This window comes from Myzus persicae, unplaced genomic scaffold, assembly GCF_001856785.1.
Source record: "Myzus persicae strain clone G006 unplaced genomic scaffold, MPER_G0061.0, whole genome shotgun sequence".
NCBI lineage: Eukaryota > Metazoa > Arthropoda > Insecta > Hemiptera > Aphididae > Myzus > Myzus persicae.
The window spans coordinates 176,817-193,159 of NW_019103749.1; the positions used below are offsets into that span (position 1 = coordinate 176,817).

At 27.1% G+C, this 16,343-nt stretch overlaps 1 protein-coding gene across 1 annotated transcript; it reads left to right on the forward strand.

The window, feature by feature from the left end:
* Window positions 1–1,180: 1,180 nt before the first annotated feature.
* LOC111035197 (FACT complex subunit Ssrp1) lies at window positions 1,181–11,073 on the forward strand. Its single transcript, XM_022316722.1, is given in 14 exon segments — window positions 1,181–1,355; window positions 2,645–2,830; window positions 2,898–3,113; window positions 3,279–3,457; window positions 3,534–3,773; window positions 3,881–4,009; window positions 5,187–5,478; window positions 5,541–5,719; window positions 6,147–6,267; window positions 7,151–7,345; window positions 7,957–8,193; window positions 9,210–9,299; window positions 10,562–10,651; window positions 10,717–11,073. Coding segments are annotated over 14 exon segments (2,322 nt in total). The 5' UTR covers window positions 1,181–1,307; the 3' UTR covers window positions 10,837–11,073.
* The last annotated feature ends 5,270 nt before the right edge of the window (window positions 11,074–16,343 follow it).

Genomic DNA, 16,343 nt, shown 5'->3' on the forward strand with positions numbered 1-16,343 from the left:
TCATGTTCTAGAGGATATTTTGTTGAGAGTCATTATGTGAGGTGGGTAGTTAAACCAAGTTCTAGAAATTGTATCTCATACTTTTTGAGAACCCATCGTTGATCCTGCTAAATATTCTATAGTACCTAACATCAACCATTTCATTCTTGTCTTCATCAATATTTTTCTCAAGTCTCGACGATTGACCTTCTTATAAAGTATGACAAATGATAAATAATTAGGACCCGGATATAAGTTTTTGATGACTTTTGCATTTTTTTTTAAACATGCTCATAAGCTCTGGACATCATGCAAGTTCCATAAATCGCTCTGGAGTTAAACTGCATTGTTATGCCATATTTATATTTGTGCAATTTATAGTGATTATTGATTAGTGTTTTCTTATGAAGTAATATTATTTTAGTTATGTACAGGCGTACAGCAGCTTCTTCTATAGAGGAGTTTGTTTTTATTTATAATTTCTATGATATATAATATAGGTACCTATTGTATCAAAATCAAATCCCCCTCTGAAATGACTCATTTGTTGACTATTCTTTTTGTCGAAGTTTTGATTTTTCAATTGAGTATATAATTTAGAGAAAAAAATAATATATATTATTTATTATTATAAATTCTCAAATTATTTTGATTATCTTAAGTGATTAAAATTAAAATATACAATAACTGTAGAAACTAAAAAGAATAAGTAAATAATTTGATTTTAATTACAGATACTTTAAAAAGTAAAAACGCAGAAGTTTAAAATTTAAAAATTTAAAAATTATTTGTCCAATAATTACTTTTCTTAAAAGTATTTAAAATAGGTACGTATTGACTGTTGACGTATTGTCGTATTCGAGTAACTAAAAAGTATTTAAATACTTTTACTAGTTGTATTCAAGTACTTTCAAGTACTATCAAGACTCCATTATATTATTTTTAACTTTATACGAATTAATATTATGCTTAACTGAAAATTTGAATATATTTGAAAATATAGTTTTTATCAATATTAGTAAGGATTTTTCTTGTCCGATGGTTGGAATTACTGTCTTGTTTTCCGAAGCTTATCAAGCACATCTCTCTTATCATATTTCGGACAACTGCAGCAGCTGATCTCCCGATGCCAATGAGTATACGATCTCCCCGATAAACGAGTCATTGGCGCCTGCCGTTAGCATGCTGTCAACTTGTTATCAATTTCCCGCGTCGTTTGTTTGGGCAATGATAGTCCTTTTAAATGTCTTTAGTTTTATACAACAACTTACCGTTGTCTGCTTGAGTGCTTAATTTATATTTTGAATTACATATTATATAGTTGAAGTATGGATTTGGAATTCCAAGATGTTCGTGCTGAGGTTAAGGGTATTATGGTAAGTAGTATTTTCCATTGTAACTGTCATTGTGGTTTGATTAAATTGTCACCCTATGCCATGTAGGTAGTTATCTTTTTAATGAAGAATATTTGAACAGTAGAGGACATATAAATGCTTTGCTGTCATTCAAAAAGTGATCGAATGAAAATTATTAAGATTTTATTTTGAAATTTAAAATTTGTTTTACCTAGGTACCCCATAATTATTTAATTATTTCACTTGGTCAAATTTTTGGATATTTAAATCACAACATAGTTGTAAACATGCTATCAGTGATCGAGTGAAAAAAGCTAAAATTATAATGTTACATACAATTTATAATTAAAAAAAAAATTATAAAAATGTTCACTCGATCATTTTTTGTGTGACGACGACAATATTTTAATCTTATGAACTGATCATGTTTACACAACATTATTTAAAATAACATATTTTTATAAATACCAAAGTCAACATGTTAATTGTGATCATTTTTATTAGATATAACTTTCTCATACCTAACTGAAATAATTTTATATATTTGTTAACAATAAGAAAATAAAATTAATGAAAACCAATTTATCTAGAGATAAACTCATTTTTAAAGAATAGTAATGGTATTGGTACTAAATTCTTTTTTGGGTTAAGTTATAGATAAAAGGTAACTTAAAATTTGATATTTTTATATTAGTCACACACCTTTATAGGTAGCTCGTATCCGCATATATTTGTTATTAAAAATGTACATTATCAGAATCTGATAAATTCATGAATATGAATTTTCAGTGTACCACAAAATTAGATAGTAATTATGTCTTTATTTCTTGCAAAACAATATAATATTACATTATGGATATAAAAGAAAGTTAGTTACCTACAAAAACTAACCGTAGTTAGTTACATCTGTGTCTAAGATCCAGATATAGATTATAGGGAGAGCTACAATTGATTTGGGCAAGGGAATTTAGCCAGTTATTTTTTAATATAAATGGTTGACATTGGTTACTCGAGGTCCGAGGAGATGAAGTATAAGCATGTATCAATTTGTTGCATTTACATGGCCTCGATCAAAAATATTATCTTAAAATCAAATAAATGTTTGTACATTATATACTCAAAAACCTCAGATATTGTTTTTAGGGATATCAGAAAAGAGATAGACCTATATTTGCAAATGAGCAAAGCCTGTGTATCCAGCTAGTATAAATATAAATGTTTTTTATTTTATTTGTTTTAAATTATGAATAAATTATAATGCATAAGTAGGTACCTATTCTTGATTTTAACTATGTATGTATTCATTTTAGTGTACTGGACGACTAAAATTCACTGAGCAAAATATTGTATTTAAAAATGTAAAAACTGGCAAAGTAGAACAGTTAACGTCTTCTGATATAGAATTTGTTAATTGGCAAAAATTAGTTGGTACATGTGGTATCAGAATATTTTTGAAAAATGGTAATCTTCATCGATACAGTGGCTTCAATGAGTCTGTAAGTTTGATATTACTTTTATATGGATTTTATATGGATTAAAAAAAATTACTTTTTTATTTTACAGGATCAAGATAAAATTGCCAAGTATTTTAAAAACACATATCGCTTGGATATGTTGGAAAAAGAATTAGCCATTAAAGGCTGGAACTGGGGTAGTACTAAATTTAATGGATCAATATTGAGTTTTGATATTGGTAATCTGACTGCTTTTGAAATACCTTTAAACAATGTATCGCAATGAACTACTGGCAAAAATGAAGTAACATTGGAATTTCATCAGGTAATCAAAAAGAATATTTTTAATCATACAGAGACAACTTAACTATTTGTCCCAATTCTAAAGAAATAAACTACATTTTTCAGCATAATTTTAATATTACGTATCAATTTAAACTGTTAAATAATGTACATTTGCTTAATTAGTAACATAATATTTTTATTGTAGAATGACGAAACACCAGTCAGTCTATGTGAAATGAGATTCCATATTCCATCAGCTGAGCTTGCGGGTGACCAAGATCCAGTAGATGCATTCCATGATCAAGTAATGAAGCAAGCCAGTGTTATATCAATATCTGGTGATGCGATTGCTATATTCAGAGAAATGCAATGTCTTACTCCTCGGTGATTAATATTACAGATATAATTTAATATTTATTCTGAAAAATTAGTTATATTGACATTTTAAATATTATTTTAGTGGTCGTTATGATATAAAAGTTTTTCAAACATTTTTCCAACTTCATGGTAAGACATTTGATTACAAAATTCCAATGACTACTGTTCTCCGATTGTTTATATTACCACACAAAGATGGTCGTCAAATATTTTTTGTAGTCAGTTTGGATCCACCTATTAAACAAGGTCAAACGAGATACCATTATTTAGTATTATTATTTAATATGGAAGAGGAAACATCTATTGAACTCCCATTCACTGAGTAAGTTCAAAATAAAAATTAATTGTTGACTTAATATTAGTTTATTATTTATACCATCATGAGGTTTGTTCTTTGTCATATGAACATTTTTTTAAATTAATTTTTAGTGAAGAAATAGAGGAAAAATATGCAGGAAAGTTAACTAAAGAAATATCTGGTCCTACATATGAAGTTCTTGCTCAAGTCATGAAAGCCATTGTCAATAGAAAAATAACAACACCAGCCAGTTTCAAAGGGTAATAACTTAATGTTATTAACAAATTATGAAATGCATAATCCTTAAAAATAAATATATAATGTAATGATGTTCTTTTATCAAAGAATAATCAATATTTCAGAACCTAAGTTTTTGAAGTTCATTACTGTTGTGTATGACACCGTGTGTTTTTAAAGTGTATTTTGATACATACAAATTAAATTTCTGATAAGTAATTATTTAGTTAAAATTATTTAAAGTTTAATAAGCTTAAACTTAATCTGCTTAATGAGCAGAATAATGAATCAACATTTTCTGAAACCCCTATGCCACTCCACTCTTAGTCTAAACATTAAATAGGTACTTATAATTTATGAGCCTACTAATCCAAAATTCAAAACTTTGATTTCTAAGTACAGAATATGTGTGGAAGAAGAATTTAAAAATATATATCGTGATTCAAAAAATTAAAAATGTTGTTTTGCTTACAACTTAAATGTATGTAAAAAAATATATATTTTCAAAAACCTGAATAGTCAATGAAATTATGAATGTTCTTTGATAAAAGAATCTTTCAGTATCTGTATTGGAAAATCTACAATCCACTTACAATTTTGTAGTTACAAAGTTTTTTTTCTAAAACATCATTATAAAATCAATAAAAAAGATACAGCTATGGCCTTAGTCATAGCATTTCTTATGATTTCTGGCCAACTGTGTAGTCTTCTGGTACTCTGTATGTATGTTCATTAATTAAATGTATTTGTATCACATTGAAATATATAGTTTCAATTAATTTTGGCAACTGATACTCACAGTTATATTTGTATTTAATAATATTATTGCTATAATGAGAGAATTCTTTTTGGAAATTGTTAATCATTAGTAAAATTCTGGAGAGTAGCATATAAAATATCTAGTAAATAATTAATTATGCATTAAATAAATACTGATTTTTATTTGTATTTGACAGAAAAAAAATACAAGAAATATTTAATTGTTTTTAAATATTAAATATAAGTAATTTAGTATGAGTTGTTTTTTGGTTAATAATTGTCAATTTTTGGTCAAAATTATTAATTTGTTTTGCTTCAGTAATTTATAGTATTTACTATCTATTATTTATTAGCATTAATTAAATATATATTATGTATTAATTCTTATACATTTTGTAATATTGTAACAAAATTAAATTGTTATATTTATTATTTTTTTAGTCACTCTGGAACATCAGCAATTGGCTGTTCATATAAAGCTGCTGCTGGCTATGTTTATCCACTTGAAAGAGGCTTCATTTACATACACAAACCCCCTATACACATACGATTTGAAGAAATTTCCAGTGTTAATTTTGCTAGAGGCGGTGGTAGTACTAGGTCTTTTGATTTTGAAATTGAGCTGAAAAATGGAGTTATACATACTTTTAGTAGTATTGAAAAAGAAGAATATGGAAGTCTTTACGATTTCATTAATGCCAAAAAGCTAAGAGTGAAAAACACTGGAAAATCAGTAATACAATTAAGTGATTTTATTTTATATTTTTAAATTAATTATTAATATTTAAACATTAGGATAAACCTGCTTATACCGGAGATGACTATGGTGATTCTGATAAAGAAGCAGAACCTGATGCTTATTTGGCCCGAGTTAAACGTGAAGGACAAGAACGTGATGAAGATGATGATGATTCAGATGAAAGTACAGATGAAGATTTCAACCCCGAAGGACAAGAGAGTGATGTCGCTGAAGAGTATGTTTTATTGAAGAGGAAGTCAGCGCACTATTTGTTTTCTCTCTTACACCCGTGCGCAACATAAACAAAACATTTTTAGTAGAACTCACTCAATTTTGCCTCTAGAATAAAAATACCTATTTTAAAATTAATAAATTACAATATTTCGAACAGCAGGACTGCCTTTTTTTCATTATTTTGATTATTACTCAATGTATTTATAAATAACTACCATTTCAACATTTTAAATGACCTGTTACTTTAAAAAAACGCACTGTCTTGTACACTAAAATATTCTCATATTTTATAGTATGTATTTTTATTCTAAAATCAAAATTAAATGAGTTCTACTCAGACGTGTAGTGAGAGAGAAAACAAATGGTGCACTGAACAATCCTCTGTTTAACCCTGTTTTGAAAATTTAAACATGTTGTTTCTGTTACAGGTTTGATAGTAATCCATCATCAACAACAGAATCAGAATCTGGAAATGAGGAAGGTGGTGGCAGTGACAAAAAGAAAGAAAAGAAAAGGAAGGATAAAAAACCTAAATCAGCGAAAACTATTGTAAGTTTGAACAAAAATAAAGGTATTGTTAGGTGTAAGTTTAGAATGTAATTACATTTACATTATAATTAAAATTAATCTTTTCAAAAACTTGTTACTATAATAGAAACTATTAACTAATATTTTTACTCCCTTGATTACATTATTAAATAATATTTTTTCTTTCTTTTTTGTTGCCAGAAATTTTTTTTTATCCATTTTAATGAACCTAATTTGTTTCTATCACTTTCGGGTATATTATATTATTAACTGTATGTTTAACTAAACTAAATTTACTTTTGAAGATTTTAGCATCTTGATTAGAGGTTTTTGTTAGGACAAAGATGTCCCCAATTGTAGAATTAATTGTTAAGTTTTCAAAATTCAGTTGATTGAATGTGAAATTGTCGTTCATTATCAGTTCTTGAATGTTATAGCACTTAAATGTGACCTTTTAGCTCTTAAATGTCAACTAAAAATGATAGATATTCTTTGAAAATGTACATTAAAATAGTGTTTAAATTTTTAATAAGCAAAATAGCACTAAGAATCATAAATATGCAAAAATAATTTAAATAACATTTCATGTATGACATCAAGGAAATATAAATAAATTTGTACTTTTAGATTTTTATGCCTTTCTAGAAAACATATCTTGTTAACTAGATTAATAAAAGTTATTATTAATATTCTAAACTTATAAATCATCAAACTTAAACAACAACAAATGATTAATATACATAAAAAAATTTTGAAGAAGAAGCTCTGTCTCCATGGAACCTCCAATGTGCGCATGCTTATGTGCATAATATAAAATATTATTACACTAATTATTCAAATCTTCTTGTCATAGAGCTAGTACTAAAGATTTATTTTAACTGTTATTTGTGTTATTTTTATTTAGTCGGAAAAACCAAGAAAGTCAAAAAAATCGAAGAAACCTGATGATGGTAGACCAAAACGAGCTGCAACAGCGTACATGATATGGTTTAATGAAGCTCGTGAAGAAATCAAGTCTGATAACCCAGGAATTTCATTTGTTGATATAGCAAAAAAAGGAGGTGAATTATGGAAAAAAATGTCAAACAGTGATAAATCGGTAAATAATTGCTTTTATTTAAAATTCATTAATAGCCCATATATTAAGACATATTATACATCATTATTAAAAAATTGTAATCATATAAATTGATGATTTCATATCTTTAATATTATTAAAAACAGGTGAAGTATAGATAAATAATAACTATAATTTATATTATTATAAGTTATTAATTAAAACACAGATATCAACCATGGATGTTGAGAAAATAATGAAAATGCTGAATATACTCAATAGCGTTTATCGTCTTCGATAGACGTGGGTAGATGGAAACTCCAAAGATTTTGTTTAGGGAACCCCAGACATCTAAAATTTAAATTATACAAATTGTTGTTTTGTAATATAGCTTTTACAGTTATATTGTTTAAGTTATACTTTTAGTATTCTACCCTTTATGTATTAAATATAACTCACTATAAAATTGTCTATGAATATGCTTTACTTAAAAGGTTTATTTATAAATTTGATATAAATCTGCAATTGTGTCCAATTTACCAATTAATTACAATATTACATAATGACACTAATCAATAACTACCCACATAGAATTATTATTTTCTGGATTTTAAATATTAAGATGTGTTCAATAGCATTTGTTATTTCTGTAGAAATATGAAGAAAAAGCAGCTAAATCTAAAGAGGAATATATTGAAGCTATGAAAGAATTCAAAGAATCTGGACGAGGAGCAGAATCATCCAAGGATTCTAAGAAAACGCCCAAGAAACCTTCACAGAAGAAAGCAACACCTGTTAAAAGTGGTTCATTCATTTCAAAAGAATTTATTGGGTCTGATGATGACTCATCAAGTGATGATAATAGCAAGAATAAAACAAAATCTGAAAAGGTAAGTTAATTATGATGATAATAAAAAAACATTAACTGATTCGTTATTCTACACATACTGCGTAGGGTGTTTTTATTTATGTAATTTAATTTAAATTGAATTACAATAAGCTAAAATAATACTCTATACTCAATCATAATACCTAAAATTAAAAAAATTCAAATCAATGAAAAACAAATATTTTAATGTAGATGTTGATTGATATTCTCAGTTAACACTTAGAACTTATGTTTGACTTTTAAAAATCTTAATTACCAATTATTGTTTATTATGAATAGGGCTCAGAAGCTATAAGAACTACTAAAGAAAAAAACTGTAAAATATGCATGAAAAAATGTCAACTATGCAAAAAATGTAATCAAAATTCTAAAAAAACTATTTTATGTCTGTGTCTATGCTAGTACAGACAATTGAGCATAGATTTACTTTACCCAAAGTTGAATACATTAAATACAATTTAAATAGAGAATATACATAACTTTATTTTATGTCAACACTGATGATTATAATTTTTGAAATTACAATTAGTAATCAACCTAACTGAATCGACTAGTGTGAACTTAACTTCTATGCCATGAATCTATCTATTGTGAATTATCTAAAGTTTGAGCCTTTATTTATTTAGTCATTGCAAGGATATATAGTGAAAACGGTATCCCATTTATCTAGTTTCATGATATTTCTGTACAATTCATGAAATCTTTCATTTTGTTGATGTGTGCAGGATGTCACTATGGTTTACCATTTAAAATATAGCTTATATTTCATGTGTTATCCTTGAATGGTGATTCTTCTTCACATTAAGCTTTGGATACTATTTAATTTATTAATTTTTCTCATTGTGTTAGTATAAATAAAGATAATTTATAATATTTTATGTAACTCATATTAAGGATTTATTCTAATGACGTACCTACGTTATAATTACTATGTTGTAATTACATATGTATACATATATTACATATACTCCTGCATTATAATAATTTGTTATTAATTAAACTATTTTATTTTTCTAGAAATCTTCTGATGATTCAAGCGATGATAAAAAATCACCGGTCAAATCTAAGAAAACAAAGAATGATACTTCTAAATCAAAGAAGGAAAGGGTAATTAAATTTTTTATCCAACTCGTATTAACTTCTATAAATGTTTTCAATGAAAACTTATGAGAAATCTTGTATTGAGTTTTCAAATCTTGCATTTAAGTAGAATAATTTTTATGAAATTCTAAATAAGCTTCTAACACAAAATAATTTGCAAATATTTATAATTTTGACGAATTTAATCAAAATTTTAACTTCAGGGCTCATAAAAACTTATTGTGGATGAACGCTCAAATTTTTTTTTTATTTCCATTAATAATAACTTATGAAAAGCCTTGTATTACATTTTCAAATATTTTTAAGAAACATTTTGTACAAATAATAATAAAAAAAAAACTAATACAAATCAAAATTTCCACATAAATATCTCAAAAAGAGTCAAATTAATTATAAAATGAAATGGTGTATGTAGAAATGGTAATATAAACATCTTGTGATGTTTGCTAAATGGCCAAGCCTACACTGATTATGTTTAAGTATTTCTAAGGCTTAACTTTTCAGTCTTCTCAAAACAAATAAACATTGTCTTATTAAATAGTAGGTAGTATAGTATTGTAATATAGAAGACCATAGAGTTTTCAATGGAAAATTATGTTAGGCAGTCAATATTTATCCAAAAACTAAATGAAGACGTAATTTTTGTGGGAGCAATGTACCCGTGGTTGCTTGGTGGTCCAATACGGTCCTGCAGAGACCACACTATTACATCTAATTATTAACTCGTGTTGGAATAGACACAATATCTCAGCCAAGTAAATAAGTGCTCATTTTATTTCAATGCTGGTTATTATAATTTTTGAAATTACAATTAGTAATCAACCTAACTGAATCGACTAGTGTGAACTTAACTTCTATCCCATGGATCTATCTATTGTATATTATCTAAAGTTCTAGCCTTTATTTATTTAGTAATTGCAAGGATATATAGTGAAAATGGTGTCCCATTCATCTAGTTTCATGATATTTCTGTACAATTCTTAAAATCTTTCATTTTGTTGACATGTGCTGGATGTCACTTTGGTTTACCGTTTACAATATAGCTTATATTTCATGTGTTATCCTTGAATGGTGATTGTTCTTCACATTAAACTTTGGATATTATCTCATTGTGTTACCTAGTATAAATAAAGATAATTTATAGTATTTTATGTAAATCATATTAAGGATTTATTCTAATAATGAACCTATGTCATAATTACTTATGTTATCAAGACTCCTGCTCATAATAATAATTTGTTATGAATAAAACTATTTTCTTTTTATAGAAATCTTCTGATGATTCAAGCGATGATAAAAAATCACCCGTCAAATCTAAGAAAACAAAGAATGATACTTCTAAATCAAAGAGGAAAAGGGTAATTAATATTTTTTATCCAACTCATATTAACTTCTATAAATGTTTTATTGTAAATATGTCTAGGCGTCTTCTGATGGTTCAAGTGAAGAAGATAAATCAACATCTATGAAAAAAAGTAAAAGTGATTCCGAAGATGATGATGAGAGTAGTGGAAGTGCATCAGATGCTAGTGATTCCGATTAAATATTTTTTATTTGTCTAAACATGCAACAAATTATAAGCTTTTTTTTTGTGTATAATAATAATTTTTTTTAATTACAAAATTCAACAAAACATAATAATGATCTACATTCAGATTTCATAAATCTTGTTATTTATACCTGAGTATTAGTATTATGTTTATTACTATATCGACTAATGGATTAATGGAATTATGTGCAGTTTATTCATAAATAAACTACAAACATTCTATGATATTTATATTTACCTTTTTATATTTTTCTGAATTCCTTTTACAAAATGTTTTGAATTGTATAGTTTTTCATTATTAGCTATCATTATGGTAATATTTTACAACTCTTAAATATTTAAAATACCTAGATACGTTATTCATTAATTACTATAATGGTCATAATTTAATTACCTATTTAAATAACTAACAAGTAAATACAAAATGTTTATAGTGGGTACTTTCTTCGTTTCACAACAATTAAAAAATAAAATAAATTTAATGATAACTGAAAATAAATGTTCCTTAAGTAGAAATCATTTAATCTTCCAATCATTACTTAATATCTAATATTCCATACTATGGTTACTTTCTGGGGAATATAGAAGATGTCAAGTTTAATTGAATTTATGAAGCCAAAAGACTTGTCCTATTTTTTGGCTACCAGCATGTTATCTTTTATGTTGATATATATTGATAGAATGTATCCCCCACCCCAAATTATTTTCTCGTTGCGTCGCTGAATACCACTGATAAATTTCATTCCTATAGTAATACCTACCAAATTACCTAATTATTATAGTCTTATGCAATGGACAAAGGTAAACTGGGTTTCAAATCCCATTTATACCATAAAGATACAAGGTTGGTTTTTTATTGAAAAATAATGAGAAAGAAATGGTATTTAATTATGTAAACGTAACATAAATAAAACTGTTTAGGGCTGATTGCAAGATGTTATAATTCTTAATAATATTTATATGAAAATAAAAGTTGCCAATTTCATGATAGGCAGTCAACAGGTGTTATCATTATTGATATAAATAGAATATTATTTATCTCGACGGGTGTTGTTGCTGACCATGATTAGAGGTATTTAATCGTGTTGCTGACCATAGACCTATTAATTAGTTAAACCATAAAGCATAGTCCTGAAACTACATGTAGTAAGAGTTAGACAAATTATTATCAATTTTAATATTTTACATACCTTTCTACTTATAAAATTATTATTACTTGTAAAGTTGTAACACTGAGATCTGAGACAATCACAAACATGAAAAATCAACAATTTGGTGCCCACAATCTATATATATTATACAATTTTACAAACTTTAGTCATACAAACTGAAAAACATAATATTATACATTTTTATTTTAAAACGTGTCAACCTCAATCAATAATTGAAAAGCATATTTTATATTTAATTTGTATTTCTGCATACATCATTATATACCAGGAGGAGTTCCTCCCCAGTGATGTAAGTACAGGGTGGGTTTGGTGGCCCTGTGCCTAAACTCAAAATTTAAATTACCTTACTCGGTATTTACCAGTAGGTTATAATAATTATATTTTTGTAATCATTTCTTATAACATATTTTTTAAACAATTTATGAAATATATAATAATTTTTAGATGTATATGTGTATTGATTTATCGAGTGTCGTGGTGTGGCACAGTCTTGTATTGAGTTTACAAATCTTACATATAAGTAGAAAAATTTTTATGAAATTCTAAATATACTTCTAACACAAAATAATTTGTAAATATTCATAATTTTGACGAATTTAGTCAAAATTTTAACTTCAGGGCTCATAAAAACTTATTGTGGATGAACGCTCAAATTTTTTTTTTATTTCCATTAATAATAACTTATGAAAAGCCTTGTATTACATTTTCAAATATTTTTAAGAAACATTTTGTACAAATAATAATAAAAAAAAAACTAATACAAATCAAAATTTCCACATAAATATCTCAAAAAGAGTCAAATTAATTTTAAAATGAAATGGTAATATAAGCATCCTGGGATGTTTGCTATATGGCCAGGCCTACACTGATTATGTTTAAGTATTTTTTAGGCTTAACTCTTAAGGTCTTCTCAAAACAAATAAACATTGTTTTATTAAATAGTAGATAATACGTAGTATTGTACTATAGAGGACCATAGGGTTTTCAATGGAAAATTATGTTAAATATTTATCCAAAAACTTAATAAAGACGTAATTTTTGTGAGAGCAATGTCCCCGTGGTTGCTTAGTGGTCCAATACGTAGGACCTAGGTAGGTACCTAATGTTGTGCCATTCAACAAGGCCTATGTCATATGTTATGAATTAGGGCTCGGAACTTAATGCACTTAAAAAGTACTAAATATGCATGCTCTTATGCGCTTAAAAAAGTACAAATATGCTCCAAAAATATGCACTTATATTTTATTTTTTTATACAAAATTTTCATGTTTTTCTGATAACAAAAACTTTACAGAAATATTCTATAAAATTATAAATATGGAAAAAGCAAAGTAATAAAAATAATTTTTATTTTTAATTTTTTATCATAATTTAAACAACAAAAAAATTATATAAAAATGCCTTCAAAATGTTCCTTGAATAAAATAAATACGTATAAGTCGGAACTGACAATAATATCTCGGCAGTAGGTCTATTAATGCCATCAGTACATCAACAATAATCATTGAATTATTTCCTTAGAAAAATATTTATAGAAAATCATCGTATTTCTATTGCAGCTGTTTCTATTTTATATTCATTTAATATTTATATAATATTCTATTTTAGATAAAGCAAGCTGCAGTTATAATTTATAAATATTTATACATTATATTAATCAATAGAAGAAAAACATTGTTTTTGATACCAAATGGAAATTTAAAAAATACGATACAAGAATATCTAATAAATTCTTTTAATATGAATCTATTTATTTTTTAATTTACTAATCTCCATATATTATCATTTATAAAATATACTCTAAAAAAATGTAAAATGAATAAATATGCTCTAAACTCTAAAAATCATTAAATATTCAAAAATATGCACTATAAACTTTTGATATGTTTTTCGTAGTGTCTTAGAATGAATTTCTAGCTCACTTAGCAATAAATCTAACGGTCCAAAAAAAAACATGCAAATGCAACAACTTTCGAGCCCTAGACTTATGATTAATGTACCTGCTATTCATTTAATAATTTAAAATATTTGGATGCGTCTACATTGACACACAACAACTATCATGTACTAAGTACAGTGATATACACAATAAATTTCAAGAGTCCATTTTATTGGATAGGTACCCTGAAAAGTACCTACTTACAACTATTGATTTTTTAATATAATCATAGGCACAATTTAGGGGAAATTTGGATGAATTAGCAACGTGGCGTGGCTATTGTAAGCTCTTCCGATTTTAATGACCTGTAAAAGTATAAGCTCTTCCGGTTGTAAACTCTCCAGTACTATACCTGACGAGTACATTGAACATTTAAACTCATCCAAGACTGTAATAACATTTATTTATTTATTAACGGGCTTGGAAGATCAATTGAATAAAACAAATAACAATTTATAGTAATAAATAAATATGGACAATACAACATAACAATCATTTAAGTAAACAAACAATAGAATTGATCAAATAAACAAATGGTAATTGTAATTAAAAAATTAAAAAATAATAAGGGTAAAAAACAGATTGCAGTACAAATTATCAATAAAAACCTTTTAACCGAAGCTAAGGAACCTACTGCTCACCGTACGGTGAATAGTGTTATTCCTATCAAACATTATAATTTATAATTATATCATAATAATTTTATTATTATTATCATATGACCTTTATTTAATGCAAAATCATAATAACTTTAATATTATGTATTATTACTGCTACTTGTTAACAGGAAAATTAGAATAAATAAATAACTTCATATAAGTATATAACAATTAACAAATATGAGTTATCGAATCTAGAATACAAATAGATAAGTATGTAAGTATGTTATAATACATGTATTAGAATTTAATGTTTATAGTAATATGAACATTTTATTTTTTAAAATGTTATGTAGGCACTTGCATTTTAATTTCATAAAAAAAGACATTTTTTTAAATTATAGTAAGTAATATAAATAATGATCAATTTGTGCCTTGGTGAGGTGCGGTCGTACGCTCAATCTGCGGCAACGCTCTGAGCGTACGTACCAGCCGTCGTTGCTAGCACTCGGATGGGTGACCATCCGGGTTTTTAGCAACACATCCTTGCTCACATACAAACGTGTTCCAAACAACCACCCCCCCCCCTACACAGGCGTATGACCTTAGTAGTTGAAGCCTTAATCAAAAAAAAAAAAAAAATAATCAATTTAAAATTAGATTACATTTTTATAATTATATGAACATACAGATTTAAAATAAACTCAAGGTACTATTTTTTTTGTAGCTAGTAGATAGGAAGGTATACGTATACCTGCACGGTCGGATACGGAATAAGCCCAAAGAGTTACAGAGTCGAACTCAGTGGGCCGCGTAAAATTTGTGCCGGCTTAGGTATATATGGGCAAAAACATTTGAATCTAGCAAATTCTGAACAGTAAAATATGACTAATAATAAATAACATATATCTTATTAAAAATTGGGCGAGTTAAAATCCAAAAAGTCGGTGGGCCGATACCATGGCTATCCGCGCTGTCAGTAGTAAATACGTGGTTTCTGGTAGAAAATTATGCCTAAAGTTAATACTTTTGACTTTTGAGTGATAAAAACGGAAAATTTTCAACATTACCAGGTTATTACCTTAAACAACCAGTTTGAAAACTAAAAGCAGTTTGGTATCAAATGTAATCCCTTTTTATTATTATTGAAATTCTACTTACATATTTCTCTATTAATTATTAAAACGATATTTAACCATCATATTTAAAAAAAAAACAATTTAAAAAAACCGCCACCATTCCATTCCAAATGACCTGGGTGGCTATAGGTATCTATTTCTATGATTAGGGCAGGACCTTGTGATTTTTTATACGTAGGCTAAACTTAATTTTGGGGTTCCTTTTATCATAATGATGTCAAAAAATACCGCCTATTTAACGAGTGTCCTCAATGCCGCCCCTAAATAAGCGTACGAACTAGGCCGTCGGGCCTACTCCCGGACATAGAGCCATACGAAAAGCAAAATGGCGCCCCTGTGTATGATAATACAAAATTCACTTTGGAATAAAGTTAATTAGTATTAAATTGGTTATTCACGTCATCATCGTAATGATATAATATTATTATCTTATGAGTTGTATGTTTTCGAGCAAACCGCCATAATGCGATGCTGTTGAAATCGGGTGATAAACGGTATAGGTACCCAGGTAGGTAGGTAATATCATTTTGCCATAATAATTATGTCGCGCGTTATCTGCTCTCAAAGTCGACCGGACAGGCGTGGGGAGCCAGGTGCCGCTGTTACCGAACCGCGTGGCAAGTGAACTTCGATAACCGAACACTTTATACCG